The sequence below is a fragment of the Oncorhynchus keta genome, chromosome 25, assembly GCF_023373465.1.
Source record: "Oncorhynchus keta strain PuntledgeMale-10-30-2019 chromosome 25, Oket_V2, whole genome shotgun sequence".
In the NCBI taxonomy this organism is placed as follows: domain Eukaryota; kingdom Metazoa; phylum Chordata; class Actinopteri; order Salmoniformes; family Salmonidae; genus Oncorhynchus; species Oncorhynchus keta.
The window spans coordinates 49,833,556-49,853,281 of record NC_068445.1 but is presented as its reverse complement, the minus strand read 5'-3'; the positions used below and the strand labels follow the sequence as shown (position 1 = coordinate 49,853,281).

General features: G+C 43.4%; 1 protein-coding gene across 2 annotated transcripts in view; it reads left to right on the top strand.

Annotated features, from left to right (window-relative positions):
* adamts3 (ADAM metallopeptidase with thrombospondin type 1 motif, 3) overlaps window positions 1-19,726 on the top strand; it is a 224,615-nt gene that overhangs the window by 23,824 nt on the left and 181,065 nt on the right. For both annotated transcript variants that reach the window (XM_052479894.1, XM_052479893.1), the window contains exon 3: window positions 697-1,172. In XM_052479894.1, the coding sequence (XP_052335854.1) occupies window positions 697-1,172 (476 nt within the window). The remainder of the gene's footprint in view (window positions 1-696; window positions 1,173-19,726) is intronic.

Genomic DNA, 19,726 nt, shown 5'->3' with positions numbered 1-19,726 from the left:
ACTGATTGTTTGGGAATATCTGGTGTAGATGAAGGGAAGAGACTGATTGTTTGGGAATACCTGGTGTAGATGAAGGGGAAGAGACTGATTGTTTGGGAATACCTGGTGTAGATGAAGGGGAAGAGACTGATTGTTTGGGAATACCTGGTGTAGATGAGGGGGAAGAGACTGATTGTTTGGGAATACCTCGGTGTAGATGAAGGGGAAGAGACTGATTGTTTGGGAATACCTGGTGTAGATGAAGGGGAAGAGACTGATTGTTAGAGACATTTGAGACATGGATTTTTGTGCCATTCAGAGGATGAATGGGGCAAGACAAAATATTTAAGTGCCTTTGAACGGGGTATGGTAGTAGTTGCCAGGCGCACTAGTTTGTGTCAAGAACTGCAACTCTGCTGGGTATTTCACGCTCAACAGTTTCCCGTGTGTATCAAGAATGGTCCACCACCCAAAGGACATCCAGCCAACTTGACACAATTTTGGGAAGCATTGAAGTCAACATGGGCCAGCATCCCTGTGGAATGCTTTGGACACCTTGTAGAGTCCATGCCCCAAAGAATTGAGGCTGTTCTGAGGGTGAAAGGGGAGGGGGTGCAACTCAATATTAGGAAGGTGTTCCTAATGTTTGGTATACTCAGTGTATATTGATTATAAAATATTGATTATTAATATTGTTGTTGTTGTTGTTTATTCCAGACCAGCTGCGTAGCCGCCTGAGAGAGTATGGCCTCATCACCCCCATCAGCACCGACTCCCATGGTCACTTCCTGTCCCACCTGCTCTCTGCCAATCACAAGCAGCGAGTGAAGAGGGAGGTTGGGGCAGAGGGCTCGGAGCAGGCCAGTGATAGGCTGTTCTTCAACATCACGGTATTCGGCAGGGAGTTCCACCTGAGGCTCCGTCCCAACGACCGCCTGGTGTCTCCTGGGGCCATGGTGGAGTGGCACGACCAGGTCCCTGAACCAGGCAACGCCAGCAGAAGTAGTACAATCACTAGTAATAGTGGTAGCAGAGGTACTATCCGTGTTGGTGGAGAGAATGGGAGTGAGTCGACCAGTGGTGGAACGGAGAGGATTCTCAGGAGGAGGTTGCTGAAAACAGACTGCACCTTTATCGGTGACATCACTGACGTAAAGGGAGCCTCCGTCGCCATTAACAACTGTGATGGACTGGTAAATTCTCATCAGCCTTTAACACACACACACACACACACACACACACACACACACACACACACACACACACACACACACACACACACACACACACACACACACACACACACACACACACACACACGCTTTAGAGATGATTGGTGACCCATGTGGTGGTCAATAGTTTTACACTCTCTAAACGCTTTAGAGATGATTGGTGACCTAATCATGTGGTGGTCAATAGTTTTAGATGGTTGGAACTCTGGTCTATAACTGAGACTTGAACTTATGTGGTTTTAGATGGTTGTAACTCTGCTGTCTGCTCTATAGCTCTGGTCTATAACTGAGGCTTGAACTTATCATGTGGTTTTAGATGGTTGGAACTCTGGTCTATAACTGAGGCTTGAACTTATCATGTGGTTTTAGATGGTTGGAACTCTGCTGTCTGCTCTATGGCTCTGGTCTATAGCTGAGGGGTTAGTCTTCTCTATATATGGTGGTTTACAGCACATTCTGCTCCAGATATTCCTCATTCTGACAGCTGGAAGAGGCTTTGTCCTGATGAGTGGATGAGTGGTCCTCCATTACTCTCTGCTACTGATGTTTGTCATGGATGAGTGGTCCTCCATTACTCTCTGCTACTGATGTTTGTCATGGATGAGTGGTCCTCCATTACTCTCTGCTACTGATGTTTGTCATGGATGAGTGGTCCTCCATTACTCTCTGCTACTGATGTTTGTCATGGATGAGTGGTCCTCCATTACTCTCTGCTACTAATGTTTGTCATGGATGAGTGGTCCTCCATTACTCTCTGCTACTAATGTTTGTCATGGATGAGTGGTCCTCCATTACTCTCTGCTACTGATGTTTGTCATGGATGAGTGGTCCTCCATTACTCTCTGCTACTGATGTTTGTCATGGATGAGTGGTCCTCCATTACTCTCTGCTACTGATGTTTGTCATGGATGAGTGGTCCTCCATTACTCTGCTAACTTTGACGTCCATCTTTCCACACGTAAACTACAGTGCCTTAGGAAAGTATTGACCCCTTGACTTTTTTCAATTTTTAAAAAACATTTTCCTCATCAATCTACAGACAACACCCCATAATGACAAAGCAAAAACAGGGTTTTAGAAATGTTTGCTAATTTATTACAAATAAAAAACAGAAATACCATATTTCCATAATTATTTAGACCCATTGCTTTGACATTCGAAATTGAGCTCAGGTGCATCCTTGAGATGTTTCTACAACTTGATTAGAGTCCACCTGTGGTAAGTTCAATTGATTGGACATGATTTGGAAAGGCACACGCCTGTCTATATAAGTTCCCACAGTTGGCAGTGCATGTCAGAGCAAAAACCAAGCCATGAGGTTGAAGGAATTGTGCCATAAAGATAGGATTGTGTCGAGGCACAGATCTGGGGGACGGTACCAAAACATTTCTGCAGCGTTGAAGTTCCTCAAGAACACAGTGGCCTCCATCATTCTTAAATGGGAGAAGTCGGGAACCACCAAGACTCTTCTTAGAGCTGGCCTTCCGGAAAAACTGAGCAATCGGGGAAGAAGGGCCTTGGTCAGGGAGGTGACCAAGAATCTGATGGTCACTCTGACAGAGCTCCGGAGTTCCTCTGTGGAGATGGGAGAACCTTCCAGAAGGACAACCATCTCTGCAGCACTCTACCAATTAGACCTTTATGGTTGTGGCCAGATGGAAGCCAATCCTCAGTAAAAGGCACATGACAGCCCGCTTTGAATTTGCCAAAATGCACCTAAAGGACTCTCACACCATGAGAAACAAGATTCTCTGGACTGATGAAACCAAGACTCTACTCTTTGGCCTGAATGCCAAGCATCATGTTTGTAGGAAACCTGGCACAATGTTTTACAGCCGAAGGGACTGGGAAACTAGTCAGTATCGAGGGAAAGATGAACAGAGCAAAGTACAGAGAGATCCTTGATGAAAACCCTCTCCAGAGTGCTCAGGACCTCAGACTGGGATGAAGGTTCACCTTCCAACAGGACAACGACCCTAAGCACACAGCCAAGACAACACAGGAGTGGCTTCGGGACAAGTCTCCGAATGTCCTTGAGTGGCCCAGCCAGAGCCTGGACTTGAACCCGATCAAACTTCTCTGGAGAGACCTGAAAATAGCTGTGTAGCGACGCTCCCGATCCAACCTGACAGAGCTTGAGAGGACCTGCAGAGAAGAATGGGACAAACTTCCTAAATGCAGGTGTGCTGAGGTGGTTAAACAAAGTACTGAGTAGGGTCTGAATACTTATGTAAATATGATATTTGAGTTTTTTAATTTTTTTTAAACTTGCAAAAAAAATCTGTTTTTGCTTTGTCATTATAGGGCATTGTGTGTAGATTGATGAGGGGGGAAAACTATGTAATCAATTTTGGAATAAAGCTGTAACGTAACAAAATGTGGAAAAAGTCAAGGGGACTGAATACTTTCCGATGCACTGTATGAGCAGGCTTTGTGTTCTAGAACTGCGCTTTCCTACACATCAGCTCTATAAAACACAGATTGGCTGGATGACTTCGGGCAGGAAGCTCTGATTGAATGAATGACTTTGGGCCAAGTAAAATCTTTTCCCTGGGTTATTTTCAGTAACCCATGGTAGTATATTTCCTCTGTTATTTTCAGTAACCCATGGTAGTATATTTCCTCTGTTATTTTCAGTAACCCATGGTAGTATATTTCTTCTGTTATTTTCAGTAACCCATGGTAGTATATTTCTTCTGTTATTTTCAGTAACCCAAGGTAGTATATTTCCTCTGTTATTTTCAGTAACCCATGGTAGTATATTTCCTCTGTTATTTTCAGTAACCCATGGTAGTATATTTCCTCTGTTATTTTCAGTAACCCATGGTAGTATATTTCCTCTGTTATTTTCAGTAACCCATGGTAGTATATTTCTTCTGTTATTTTCAGTAACCCATGGTAGTATATTTCTTCTGTTATTTTCAGTAACCCATGGTACTATGTTTTCCCTGTGTTATTTTCAGTAACCCATGGTAGTATATTTCCTCTGTTATTTTCAGTAACCCATGGTACTATATTTCCTCTGTTATTTTCAGTAACCCATGGTAGTATATTTCCTCTGTTATTTTCAGTAACCCATGGTAGTATATTTCCTCTGTTATTTTCAGTAACCCATGGTAGTATATTTCCTCTGTTATTTTCAGTAACCCATGGTAGTATATTTCCTCTGTTATTTTCAGTAACCCATGGTACTATGTTTTCCCTGTGTTATTTTCAGTAACCCATGGTAGTATATTTCCTCTGTTATTTTCAGTAACCCATGGTACTATATTTCCTCTGTTATTTTCAGTAACCCATGGTAGTATATTTCCTCTGTTATTTTCAGTAACCCATGGTAGTATATTTCCTCTGTTATTTTCAGTAACCCATGGTAGTATATTTCCTCTGTTATTTTCAGTAACCCATGGTAGTATATTTCCTCTGTTATTTTCAGTAACCCATGGTAGTATATTTCCTCTGTTATTTTCAGTAACCCATGGTAGTATATTTCTTCTGTTATTTTCAGTAACCCATGGTACTATGTTTTCCCTGTGTTATTTTCAGTAACCCATGGTACTATGTTTTCCCTGTGTTATTTTCAGTAACCCATGGTAGTATATTTCCTCTGTTATTTTCAGTAACCCATGGTACTATATTTCCTCTGTTATTTTCAGTAACCCATGGTAGTATATTTCCTCTGTTATTTTCAGTAACCCATGGTAGTATATTTCCTCTGTTATTTTCAGTAACCCATGGTAGTATATTTCCTCTGTTATTTTCAGTAACCCATGGTAGTATATTTCCTCTGTTATTTTCAGTAACCCATGGTAGTATATTTCCTCTGTTATTTTCAGTAACCCATGGTAGTATATTTCCTCTGTTATTTTCAGTAACCCATGGTACTATATTTCCTCTGTTATTTTCAGTAACCCATGGTACTATATTTCCTCTGTTATTTTCAGTAACCCATGGTAGTATATTTCCTCTGTTATTTTCAGTAACCCATGGTAGTATATTTCCTCTGTTATTTTCAGTAACCCATGGTAGTATATTTCCTCTGTTATTTTCAGTAACCCATGGTAGTATATTTCCTCTGTTATTTTCAGTAACCCATGGTAGTATGTTTTCCTGTGTTATTTTCAGTAACCCATGGTAGTATGTTTTCCCTGTGTTATTTTCAGTAACCCATGGTAGTATATTTCCTCTGTTATTTTCAGTAACCCATGGTAGTATATTTCCTCTGTTATTTTCAGTAACCCATGGTAGTATATTTCTTCTGTTATTTTCAGTAACCCATGGTAGTATATTTCCTCTGTTATTTTCAGTAATCCATGGTAGTATATTTCTTCTGTTATTTTCAGTAACCCATGGTAGTATATTTCTTCTGTTATTTTCAGTAACCCATGGTAGTACATTTCTTCTGTTATTTTCAGTAACCCATGGTAGTATATTTCCTCTGTTATTTTCAGTAACCCATGGTAGTAAACCCATGGTAGTATATTTCCTCTGTTATTTTCAGTAACCCATGGTAGTATATTTCCTCTGTTATTTTCAGTAACCCATGGTAGTATATTTCCTCTGTTATTTTCAGTAACCGATGGTAGTATATTTCTTCTGTTATTTTCAGTAACCCATGGTAGTATATTTCCTCTGTTATTTTCAGTAATCCATGGTAGTATATTTCTTCTGTTATTTTCAGTAACCCATGGTAGTATATTTCCTCTGTTATTTTCAGTAACCCATGGTAGTATATTTCCTCTGTTATTTTCAGTAACCCATGGTAGTATATTTCCTCTGTTATTTTCAGTAACCCATGGTAGTATATTTCTTCTGTTATTTTCAGTAACCCATGGTACTATGTTTTCCCTGTGTTATTTTCAGTAACCCATGGTAGTATATTTCCTCTGTTATTTTCAGTAACCCATGGTAGTATATTTCTTCTGTTATTTTCAGTAACCCATGGTAGTATATTTCTTCTGTTATTTTCAGTAACCCATGGTAGTATATTTCCTCTGTTATTTTCAGTAACCCATGGTAGTATATTTCCTCTGTTATTTTCAGTAACCCATGGTAGTATATTTCCTCTGTTATTTTCAGTAACCCATGGTAGTATATTTCCTCTGTTATTTTCAGTAACCCATGGTAGTATATTTCTTCTGTTATTTTCAGTAACCCATGGTACTATGTTTTCCCTGTGTTATTTTCAGTAACCCATGGTAGTATGTTTTCCCTCTGTTATTTTCAGTAACCCATGGTAGTATATTTCCTCTGTTATTTTCAGTAACCCATGGTAGTATATTTCCTCTGTTATTTTCAGTAACCCATGGTAGTATATTTCCTCTGTTATTTTCAGTAACCCATGGTAGTATATTTCCTCTGTTATTTTCAGTAACCCATGGTAGTATATTTCCTCTGTTATTTTCAGTAACCCATGGTAGTATATTTCCTCTGTTATTTTCAGTAACCCATGGTAGTATATTTCCTCTGTTATTTTCAGTAACCCATGGTAGTATATTTCCTCTGTTATTTTCAGTAACCCATGGTAGTATATTTCCCTGTTATTTTCAGTAACCCATGGTAGTATATTTCTTCTGTTATTTTCAGTAACCCATGGTAGTATATTTCCTCTGTTATTTTCAGTAACCCATGGTAGTATATTTCTTCTGTTATTTTCAGTAACCCATGGTAGTATATTTCCTCTGTTATTTTCAGTAACCATGGTAGTATATTTCTTCTGTTATTTTCAGTAACCCATGGTAGTATATTTCTTCTGTTATTTTCAGTAACCCATGGTAGTACATTTCTTCTGTTATTTTCAGTAACCCATGGTAGTATATTTCCTCTGTTATTTTCAGTAACCCATGGTAGTAAACCCATGGCAGTATATTTCCTCTGTTATTTTCAGTAACCCATGGTAGTATATTTCCTCTGTTATTTTCAGCAACCCATGGTAGTATATTTCCTCTGTTATTTTCAGCAACCCATGGTAGTATATTTCCTCTGTTATTTTCAGTAACCCATGGTAGTATATTTCTTCTGTTATTTTCAGTAACCCATGGTAGTATATTTCCTCTGTTATTTTCAGTAACCCATGGTAGTATATTTCTTCTGTTATTTTCAGTAACCCATGGTAGTATATTTCCTCTGTTATTTTCAGTAACCCATGGTAGTAAACCCATGGTAGTATATTTCCTCTGTTATTTTCAGTAACCCATGGTAGTATATTTCCTCTGTTATTTTCAGTAACCCATGGTACTATGTTTTCCTGCCTACTACTACTACCTACTGACTCCTGCCGACTACTACTACCTACTGACTCCTGCCTACTACTACTACCTACCGACCTCCTGCCTACTACTACTACCTACTGACTCCTGCCTACTACTACTACCTACTGACCTCCTGCCTACTACTACTACCTACTGACCTCCTACCTACTGACCTCCTGCCTACTACTACTACCTACTGACTCCTGCCTACTACTACTACCTACTGACTCCTGACTCCTGCCTACTGCTACTACTACCTACTGACTCCTACTGACCTCCTGCCTACTACTGCTACCTTATGACTCCTACTGACCTCCTACCTACTACTGAATCCTGCCTACTACTACTACCTACTGACTCCTGCCTATTACTACTACCTACTGACCTCCTGCCTACTACTACTGCCTACTACTACTACCTACTGACTCCTGCCTACTACTACCACCTACGGACCTCCTGCCTACTACTACTACCTTATGACCTCCTGCCTACTACTACTACCTTATGACTTATACTGACCTCCTACCTACTACTACTTCTACCGTTTAACCTCCTGCCTACTACTACCACCTACTGACCTCCTGCCTACTACTACTACCACCTACTGACCTCCTGCCTACTACTGAATCCTGCCTACTACTACTACCTACTGACTCCTGCCTACTACTACTACCTACTGACCTCCTGCCTACTACTACTACCTACTGACTCCTGCCTACTACTACTACCTACTGACTCCTGCCTACTACTACCACCTACGGACCTCCTGCCTACTACTACTACCTACGGACCTCCTGCCTACTACTACTACCTACAGACCTCATGTGCCTACTACTACTACCTACGGACCTCCTGTGCCTACTACTACTACCTACGGACCTCCTGCCTACTACTACTACCTACGGACCTCCTGCCTACTACTACCTACGGACCTCCTGCCTACTACTACTACCTTATGACCTCCTGCCTACTACTACTACCTTATGACTTATACTGACCTCCTACCTACTACTACTTCTACCGTTTAACCTCCTGCCTACTACTACCACCTACTGACCTCCTGCCTACTACTACTACCACCTACTGACCTCCTGCCTACTACTACTACCACCTACTGACCTCCTGCCTACTACTACTACCACCTACTGACCTCCTGCCTACTACTACTACTACCTACTGACTCCGACGGACCTCCTGCCTACTACTACTACCTACTGACTCCGACGGACCTCCTGCCTACTACTACTACCACCTACTGACCTCCTGCCTACTCCTACTACCACCTACTGACCTCCTGCCTACTACTACTACCACCTACTGACCTCCTGCCTACTACTACTACCACCTAATTACCTCCTACCTACTACTACTACCACCTACTGACCTCCTGCCTACTACTACTGACTCCTACTCATGGTCTCAACATCTTTCCAGAATATTCCCTTCAGGATAGTTCTGCCAGTTATTGTATTTCATTAACAGAGTGAGGTAGAGAGTTTAGAGAGCCATCTGTAGTTCAGGAGAGAAGACATGATATCTGCTGAGCTCTTGTGTGAAGAGAACATATTTTCCCTTGCTCCTGTGATATGCTCCCCAAGCTACAACTCCTATGTAGGAGTCCTCTAATATGGTCAGTTTTCTAAGTACGTTTGTGAAATATTTTCTTGATCTTTATTGTATTTTCCCGCCCAGAAATACAGATATAATTTTTTTCTCCGCCGACAGGTGACTTTCACTTCTACCTCTTTTTAGTTTTTTCAAATCTGAAGATGTTTGCCGTTGTTCTTTAAAGTTCCTTTTTAAGGATAAAAATGGCAAGTAATGATGACGAAGGTTTGCACACATTTCTAAACTAAATACACCTTTAAACAACACACCCGATGAAAGGTGGCAGTGTCCTGTCTGAATCCAGGCTTTTTAAAAGTGGCAGGATTTTTTTTTTTAATAAAGCAAGTTCTGAAGTGGAGACTGGAGAGGCCGTCTCAGAGAACGGGACCGCTTCAGTCCAGCAGGCTGTTTGTTTTGGCAGGGAGGTGCGGTCTGCTTGACCGACACCTCTCTCCCTCAGACCCACCCTCTACAACCAGTCCTATACCTCAGACCCAGGCCTTTACATCAGACCCAGTCCTATACCACCAATACCTCCCAACACCACAGTACATCACAGTCCCACCAATACCTCCCAACACCACAGTACATCACAGTCCCACCAATACCTCCCAACACCACAGTACATCACAGTCCCACCAATACCTCCCAACACCACAGTACATCACAGTCCCACCAATACCTCCCAACACCACAGTACATCACAGTCCCACCAATACCTCCCAACACCACAGTACATCACAGTCCCACCAATACCTCCCAACACCACAGTACATCACAGTCCCACCAATACCTCCCAACACCACAGTACATCACAGTCCCACCAATACCTCCCAACACCACAGTACATCACAGTCCCACCAATACCTCCCAACACCACAGTACATCACAGTCCCACCAATACCTCCCAACACCACAGTACATCACAGTCCCACCAATACCTCCCAACACCACAGTACATCACAGTCCCACCAATACCTCCCAACACCACAGTACATCACAGTCCCACCAATACCTCCCAACACCACAGTACATCACAGTCCCACCAATACCTCCCAACACCACAGTACATCACAGTCCCACCAATACCTCCCAACACCACAGTACATCACAGTCCCACCAATACCTCCCAACACCACAGTACATCACAGTCCCACCAATACCTCCCAACACCACAGTACATCACAGTCCCACCAATACCTCCCAACACCACAGTACATCACAGTCCCACCAATACCTCCCAACACCACAGTACATCACAGTCCCACCAATACCTCCCAACACCACAGTACATCACAGTCCCACCAATACCTCCCAACACCACAGTACATCACAGTCCCACCAATACCTCCCAACACCACAGTACATCACAGTCCCACCAATACCTCCCAACACCACAGTACATCACAGTCCCACCAATACCTCCCAACACCACAGTACATCACAGTCCCACCAATACCTCCCAACACCACAGTACATCACAGTCCCACCAATACCTCCCAACACCACAGTACATCACAGTCCCACCAATACCTCCCAACACCACAGTACATCACAGTCCCACCAATACCTCCCAACACCACAGTACATCACAGTCCCACCAATACCTCCCAACACCACAGTACATCACAGTCCCACCAATACCTCCCAACACCACAGTACATCACAGTCCCACCAATACCTCCCAACACCACAGTACATCACAGTCCCACCAATACCTCCCAACACCACAGTACATCACAGTCCCACCAATACCTCCCAACACCACAGTACATCACAGTCCCACCAATACCTCCCAACACCACAGTACATCACAGTCCCACCAATACCTCCCAACACCACAGTACATCACAGTCCCACCAATACCTCCCAACACCACAGTACATCACAGTCCCACCAATACCTCCCAACACCACAGTACATCACAGTCCCACCAATACCTCCCAACACCACAGTACATCACAGTCCCACCAATACCTCCCAACACCACAGTACATCACAGTCCCACCAATACCTCCCAACACCACAGTACATCACAGTCCCACCAATACCTCCCAACACCACAGTACATCACAGTCCCACCAATACCTCCCAACACCACAGTACATCACAGTCCCACCAATACCTCCCAACACCACAGTACATCACAGTCCCACCAATACCTCCCAACACCACAGTACATCACAGTCCCACCAATACCTCCCAACACCACAGTACATCACAGTCCCACCAATACCTCCCAACACCACAGTACATCACAGTCCCACCAATACCTCCCAACACCACAGTACATCACAGTCCCACCAATACCTCCCAACACCACAGTACATCACAGTCCCACCAATACCTCCCAACACCACAGTACATCACAGTCCCACCAATACCTCCCAACACCACAGTACATCACAGTCCCACCAATACCTCCCAACACCACAGTACATCACAGTCCCACCAATACCTCCCAACACCACAGTACATCACAGTCCCACCAATACCTCCCAACACCACAGTACATCACAGTCCCACCAATACCTCCCAACACCACAGTACATCACAGTCCCACCAATACCTCCCAACACCACAGTACATCACAGTCCCACCAATACCTCCCAACACCACAGTACATCACAGTCCCACCAATACCTCCCAACACCACAGTACATCACAGTCCCACCAATACCTCCCAACACCACAGTACATCACAGTCCCACCAATACCTCCCAACACCACAGTACATCACAGTCCCACCAATACCTCCCAACACCACAGTACATCACAGTCCCACCAATACCTCCCAACACCACAGTACATCACAGTCCCACCAATACCTCCCAACACCACAGTACATCACAGTCCCACCAATACCTCCCAACACCACAGTACATCACAGTCCCACCAATACCTCCCAACACCACAGTACATCACAGTCCCACCAATACCTCCCAACACCACAGTACATCACAGTCCCACCAATACCTCCCAACACCACAGTACATCACAGTCCCACCAATACCTCCCAACACCACAGTACATCACAGTCCCACCAATACCTCCCAACACCACAGTACATCACAGTCCCACCAATACCTCCCAACACCACAGTACATCACAGTCCCACCAATACCTCCCAGTCCCACCAGCCCAACACCACAGTACATCACAGTCCCACCAATACCTCCCAACACCACAGTACATCACAGTCCCACCAATACCTCCCAACACCACAGTACATCACAGTCCCACCAATACCTCCCAACACCACAGTACATCACAGTCCCACCAATACCTCCCAACACCACAGTACATCACAGTCCCACCAATACCTCCCAACACCACAGTACATCACAGTCCCACCAATACCTCCCAACACCACAGTACATCACAGTCCCACCAATACCTCCCAACACCACAGTACATCACAGTCCCACCAATACCTCCCAACACCACAGTACATCACAGTCCCACCAATACCTCCCAACACCACAGTACATCACAGTCCCACCAATACCTCCCAACACCACAGTACATCACAGTCCCACCAATACCTCCCAACACCACAGTACATCACAGTCCCACCAATACCTCCCAACACCACAGTACATCACAGTCCCACCAATACCTCCCAACACCACAGTACATCACAGTCCCACCAATACCTCCCAACACCACAGTACATCACAGTCCCACCAATACCTCCCAACACCACAGTACATCACAGTCCCACCAATACCTCCCAACACCACAGTACATCACAGTCCCACCAATACCTCCCAACACCACAGTACATCACAGTCCCACCAATACCTCCCAACACCACAGTACATCACAGTCCCACCAATACCTCCCAACACCACAGTACATCACAGTCCCACCAATACCTCCCAACACCACAGTACATCTCAGTCCCACCAATACCTCCCAACACCACAGTACATCTCAGTCCCACCAATACCTCCCAACACCACAGTACATCTCAGTCCCACCAATACCTCCCAACACCACAGTTAAGTTCAAACAGCCCTTGTGTGATGTCGTGATATATGCCCAGTTTCTTGAATCGGGTCACATTTAGCATATCAAGTTGCTGATATGGACCTCAGGCAACAGCATATGCATCGTATGTGCTGAGAAAAATACTATGTAGGCCTGCTGTCAGTATTTGTCATCAAATAGAGAAAGCAAGATGTCCACATAGACATTTTTGGAAAAATGTCCTCTGGTCTGATGAAACAAAAATAGAACTGTTTGGCCATAATGACCATCGTTATGTTTGGAGGAAAAAGGTGGGGTTTGCAAGCCGAAGAACACCATCCCAACTGGGAAGCACAGGGGTGGCAGCATCATGTTGTGGGGGTGCTTTGCTGTAGGAGGGACTGGTGGACTTCACAAAATAGATTGCGTCATGAGGAAGGACAATTATGTGGATATTTTGAAGCAACATCTCAAGACATCAGTTAATGCTTGGTCTTAAATGGGTCTTCCAAATGGACAATGACCCCAAGTATAGTTCCAAAGTTGTGACAAAATGGCTTAAGGACAACAAAGTCAAGGTATTGGAGTGGACATCACAAAGCCCTGACCACTATCCTATAGAACATTTGTGGGCAGAACTGAAAAATGTGTGTGCGAGCAAGGAGCCCTACAAACCTGACTCAGTTGCACCAGCTCTGTCAGGAGGAATGGGCCAAAATTCATCAAACTTATTTTGGGAAGCTTGTGGAAAGTTACCCGAAATATTTGACCCAAGTTAAACAATTTAAAGGCAATGCTACCAAATACTAATTGAGTGTATGTAAACTTCTGACCAACTGGGAATGTGATGAAATAAATAAAAGCTGAAATAAATCATTCTCTCTACTATTATTCTGACATTTCACATTCTTAAAGTAAAGTGGTGATTCTAACTGATTTAAGACAGGGAATTTGAACTAGAATTAAATGTCAGGAATTGTGAAAAACGGTTTAAATGTATTTGACTAAGGTGTATGTACATTTCCGACTTCAGCTGTATATATTTTTTCTTTATTTAACAGGTAGGCTAGTTGAGAACAAGTTCTCATTAACAACTGTGACCTGGCCAAGATAAAGCAAAGCAGTGCAAAACAAACAACAACACAGTTACACATGGAATAAACAAACATACAGTCAATAATAAAATTGAAAAAGTCTATATACATTGTGTGCAAATGAGGTAGGATAATGGAGGTAAGGCAATAAATAGACAATAGTGGCGAAATAATTACAATATAGCAATTAAACACTGGAGTGATAGATGTGCAGAAGATGAATGTGCAAGTAGAGATACTGGGGTGCAATGGAGCTAAATAAAATAAATAACAGCATGGGGATGAGGTAGTTGGATGGGCAATTCACAGATGGGCTATATACAGGTGCAGTGATCTGTGAGCTGCTCTGACAGCTGGTGCTTAAAGTTAGTGAGGGAGATATGAGTCTCCAGCTTCAGTGATTTTTGCAGTTTGTTCCAGTCATTGGCAGCTTTCCTGGAAGGAAAGGCAGCTAAAGGAGGAATTGGCTTTGGGGGTGACCAGTCAAATATACCTGCAGGAGCGCGTGCAACGGGTGGGTGCTGCTATTGTGACCAGTGAGCTGAGATAAGGTGGAGCTTTACCTAGCAAATACTTCTAGATGTTCTGGAGCCAGTGGGTTTGGCGATATAGTATCTGTAACGTATTTTGGTATGTAATTTGTCTGCATCTTAACTTCTTAAAGTGGCAATCAGCAGTAGAAACAATTGCTCCTCTTTCAGTAAAAGCTGAGGGATGGGGCTGGAGAAATGTAACCACTCTCAAATTCATAGACAGAGCTATAGATACAAGGACTGACCATCCATGATATCAAAATTGTAATCCTGTTTCTATGATCTGTTTCCACTTGTCTATATTATTAAATTCTACTTTGATTCTGCCAACTAGCTGTCCAATGTAGTTACCATTCCTTTCCAAGGATAGCAACCAAAGTTAATTGAAGTCACTACTTTAGCAACAGGGACACAGGTTTAGTGCATGTTGAAAGTAGCAAAGCAAGTTTATCTGGTTACACTTGAACCTGTTGTTATACATAAGGTGCAGTCATTAGGTCTATGTCTTGAAAAGAATGACATCAGGCTCGATTTACTAAAGTGAACTGTTTTATTCAAACTCAAACCCTATGTGAATGCCTTTGCTTCTGGGTATGCACACTTTATGGAAGAGACGACACATGCAGGGATGACATGCCGTACTCCTCGTCTAATTCTCCCTTGTGCCCACAGGGTGAACTGGCGATAAACTGCCAGCCTGTATGCTCTGCAAATAAATTCATAAGAAAAGTTAGTCTGATACTGAAACTAAATCACAATGTATTTATAATGAGCATGCCCCATTATTGGTTAGAATGAGATTTCATGAATCATGATGCTGCCATTATCTGCCAGCCTGTATTGAGGGGCTCCTGAGTGGCGCAGCGGTCAAAGGCACTGCATCTGTGATAGAGGCGTCACTACAGACCCTGGTACGATTCCAGTCTGTATCACAACCGACTGTGATTAGGAGTCCCATAGGGCGGTGCACAATTGGACCAGCGTTGTTTAGGATTTGGCCAGGGTAGGCCGTCATTGTAAATAAGAATTTGTTCTTAACTGACTTGCCTAGTTAAATAAAGATAAGAAATGTAAAAAATCTGACAGCATCCCCACTAACACCAGTTTGTGTTTAGCTACGCTGAACCTCTAGCTGAGGTGTTTCAGGCAGCATGTCTGTTGTTACTGCTCCTAGGACTCTTTGATCTGGGGCAAGGATCGGCTTGAACATGAACGGCTTCAGTAGGTTTATTGCCTCCCTAACTAATATTATTTCATTCTCTGTAAACTCATTCTCAGACTCGGAGCTACTCTGTAAATTCAGCCATTTTTGGGAGTTCCAAAATGTTCTCTCCTGTCAGTGATGCAACAAAGCCAATATGGCGATTTACAATTACAGTTAGCTGGCGTTCTAAATCCTAGTGTTTCCATTACCCTTTAAGACCACACCTCTGTTACCTGATTTCACAGATGATAATGCCCTTTTAGCATAAGAGCTGTTTGAAAAGACTGCCTGAAATGTCAGCCTGTTTTGGTAGAATGGAGTTTTGGCCTGCCTGGTGAAATCCCCATAAGGTAAATTAGTGAATAGACCAATAAGAAATAGTGCTAAATGTCTCTACCAATAACACGTTTTCACTTTTCCCTTCCCGACTCAGACCACTCCCTGGGCAGCTCGCGGCTGGGTTTCCCATTGTAGTCTGTAATAGTTTTCGAGCTCTGCCACAACCGACGAGCGTCAGGGCCGGTGCAGTAGGATGCAATCTTAATCCTGTATTGCCGCTTTGCCTGTTTGATGGTTCGTCTGAGGGCGTTAAGGGATTTCTTATGTCCTGCTCCTTGAAAGCGGCAGCTCTAACCTTTATCTCGATGTGGATGTTGCCTGTAATCCATGGCTTCTGGTTGGGTGGTGTACTCCTCAATGCCATTGGATGAATTCCGGAACATATTCAAGTATGTGCTAGCAAAACAGTCCTGTAGCGTAGACATCATCTGACCATTTCCGTATTGAGTGAGTCACTGGTACTTCCTGCTTCTGTTTTTGCTTGCAAGCAAAATGATTGCACGTTGGCCAATAGAACCGATGGTAGTGGAGGTTTACTCACCTACGAATTCTCAGAAGGCAGCCTGACCTTCACCCCCTTTTTCTCCGTCTTTTCTACATGCAAATGACGGGGATCTGGCCCGTTCCCGAGAAAGCAGTATATCCTTTGCGTCGGACTTGTTAAAGAAAAAATCTTTGTCCAGTTCGAGGTGAGTAATCGCTGTTCTGATGTCCAGAAGTTATTTTCGGTCATAAGAAACAGTTGCAGAAACATTATGTACAATATAAGTAAAAAAGTAAGTTACAAACAATGTGAAAAAAATGAACAAAATAGCACAGTTGGTTAGGAGCCCTTTAAACGGCAGCCATCCCTTCCGGCGCCATCTGGCAGTCCGATGGACGCATTTGGGTTTGGTGGAAATCAGGAGAACGCTACCTGCCCCAATGCATAGTGCCAGCTGCAATGTTTGAAGGAGGAATAATGGTCTGGGGCTGTTTTTCATGGTTCAGGCTAGGCCCCTTAGTTCCAGTGGAGGGAAATCTTAGCGCTACAGCATACAATGACATTCTAGACGATTCTGTGTTTCCAACTTTTTGGCCACAGTTTGGGGAAGGCTCTTTCCTGTTTCAGCATGGCAATTCCCCCATGCACAAAGCGAGGTCCATACAGAAATGGTTTGTTGAGATCCGTGTGGAAGAACTTGACTGGCCTGCACAGAACCCTGACCTCAACCCCATCTAACAATTTTGGGATGAATTGGAATTCCAACTGCGAGCCAGGCCTAATCACCCAACACCAGTGCTAATCACCCCTCACTAATGCTCTTGTGGCTGAATGGAAGCAAGTCCACGCAGCAATGTTCCAACAACTAGTGGAAAGCCTTCCCAGAAGAGTGGAGGCTATTATGGCAGCAATGTTCCAACAACTAGTGGAAAGCCTTCCCAGAAGAGTGGAGGCTGTTATAGCAGCAATGTTCCAACAACTAGTGGAAAGCCTTCCCAGAAGAGTGGAGACTGTTATAGCAGCAATGTTCCAACAACTAGTGGAAAGCCTTCCCAGAAGAGTGGAGGCTATTATGGCAGCAATGTTCCAACAACTAGTGGAAAGCCTTCCCAGAAGAGTGGAGGCTGTTATAGCAGCAATGTTCCAACAACTAGTGGAAAGCCTTCCCAGAAGAGTGGAGGCTATTATGGCAGCAAAGTGGGGAACAGCTCCTTGTTAATGCCCATGATTTTGGAATGGGATGTTGGATGAGCAGGTGTCCACATACTTATGGTCATGTAGTGTACGTACATGAAAGCAGGGAAAAGTGACATTGCACCAGGATAGATAATAATAAGGTATTTGAGGTAGATATGTACATGCAGGCAGGGTAAATACATGAAGGCAGGGTAAAGTGACTAGGCGTCAGGATAGATAATAATAAGGTATTTGAGGTAGATATGTACAGTGGGGCAAAAAAGTATTTAGTCAGCCACCAATTGAGAGAGAGGCCTGTAATTTTCATCATAGGTACACTTGAGGTAAATATGACAGACAAAATTAGAAAAAAATCCAGAAAATCACATTGTAATGAATTTATTTGCAAATTATGGTGGAAAATAAGTATTTGGTCACCTACAAACAAGCAAGATTTCTGGCTCTCACAGACCTGTAACTTCTTCTTTAAGAGGCTCCTCTGTCCTCCACTCATTACCTGTATTAATGGCACCTGTTTGAACTTGTTATTCGTATAAAAGACACCTGTCCACAACCTCAAACAGTCACACTCCAAACTCCACTATGGCCAAGACCAAAGAGCTGTCAAAGGATACCAGAAACAAAATTGTAGACCTGTACCAGGCTGGGAAGACTGAATCTGCAATAGGTAAGCAGCTTGGTTCGAAGAAATCAACTGTGGGAGCAATTATTAGGAAATGGAAGACATACAAGACCACTGATAATCTCCCTCGATCTGGGGCTCCACGCAAGATCAAAATGATCACAAGTGAATGACCTGCAGAGAGCTGGGACCAAAGTAACAAAGCCTACTATCAGTAACACACTACGCCGCCAGGGACTCAAATCCTGCAATGCCAGACGTGTGTCCCCCTGCTTAAGCCAGTACATGTCCAGGCCCGTCTAAAGTTTGCTGGAGAGCATTTGGATGATCCAGAAGAAGATTGGGAGAATGTCATATGGTCAGATGAAACCAAAATAAAACCTTTTGTTAAAAACTCAACTCGTCGTGTTTGGAGGACAAAGAATGCTGAGTTACATCCAAAGAACACCATACCTACTGTGAAGCATGGGGTTGGAAACATCATGCTTTGGGGCTGTATTTCTGCAAAGGGACCAGGACAACTGATCCGTGTAAAGGAAAGAATGAATGGGGCCATGTATCGTGAGATTTTGAGTGAAAACCTCCTTCCATCAGCAAGGGCATTGAAGATGAAACGTGGCTGGGTCTTTCAGCATGACAATGATCCCAAACACACCGCCCGGGCAACGAAGGAGTGGCTTCGTAAGAAGCATTTCAAGGTCCTGTAGTGGCCTAGCCAGTCTCCAGATCTCAACCCCATAGAAAATCTTTGGAGGGAGTTGAACGTTTGTGTTGCCCAGCAACAGCCCCAAAACATCACTGCTCTAGAGGAGATCTGCATGGAGGAATGGTCCAAAATACCAGCAACAGTGTGTGAAGACTTACAGAAAACATTTGACCTCTGTTATATACCCTTTGTTGGCAATGACAAAGTATTGAGAAACTTTTGTTATTGACCAAATACTTATTTTCCACCATAATTTGCAAATTAATTAATTAAAAATCCTACAATGTGATTTTCTGGATTTTTTTTCTCATTTTGTCTGTCATAGTTGAAGTGTACCTATGCTGAAAATTACAGGCCTCTCATCTTTTTAAGTGGGAGAACTTGCACCATTGGTGGCTGACTAAATCCTTTTTTGCCCCACTGTATATGAAGGCAGGGTAAAGTCACTAGGCGTCAGAATAGATAATAATAAGGTATTTGAGGTATATATGTACATAAAGGCAGGGTA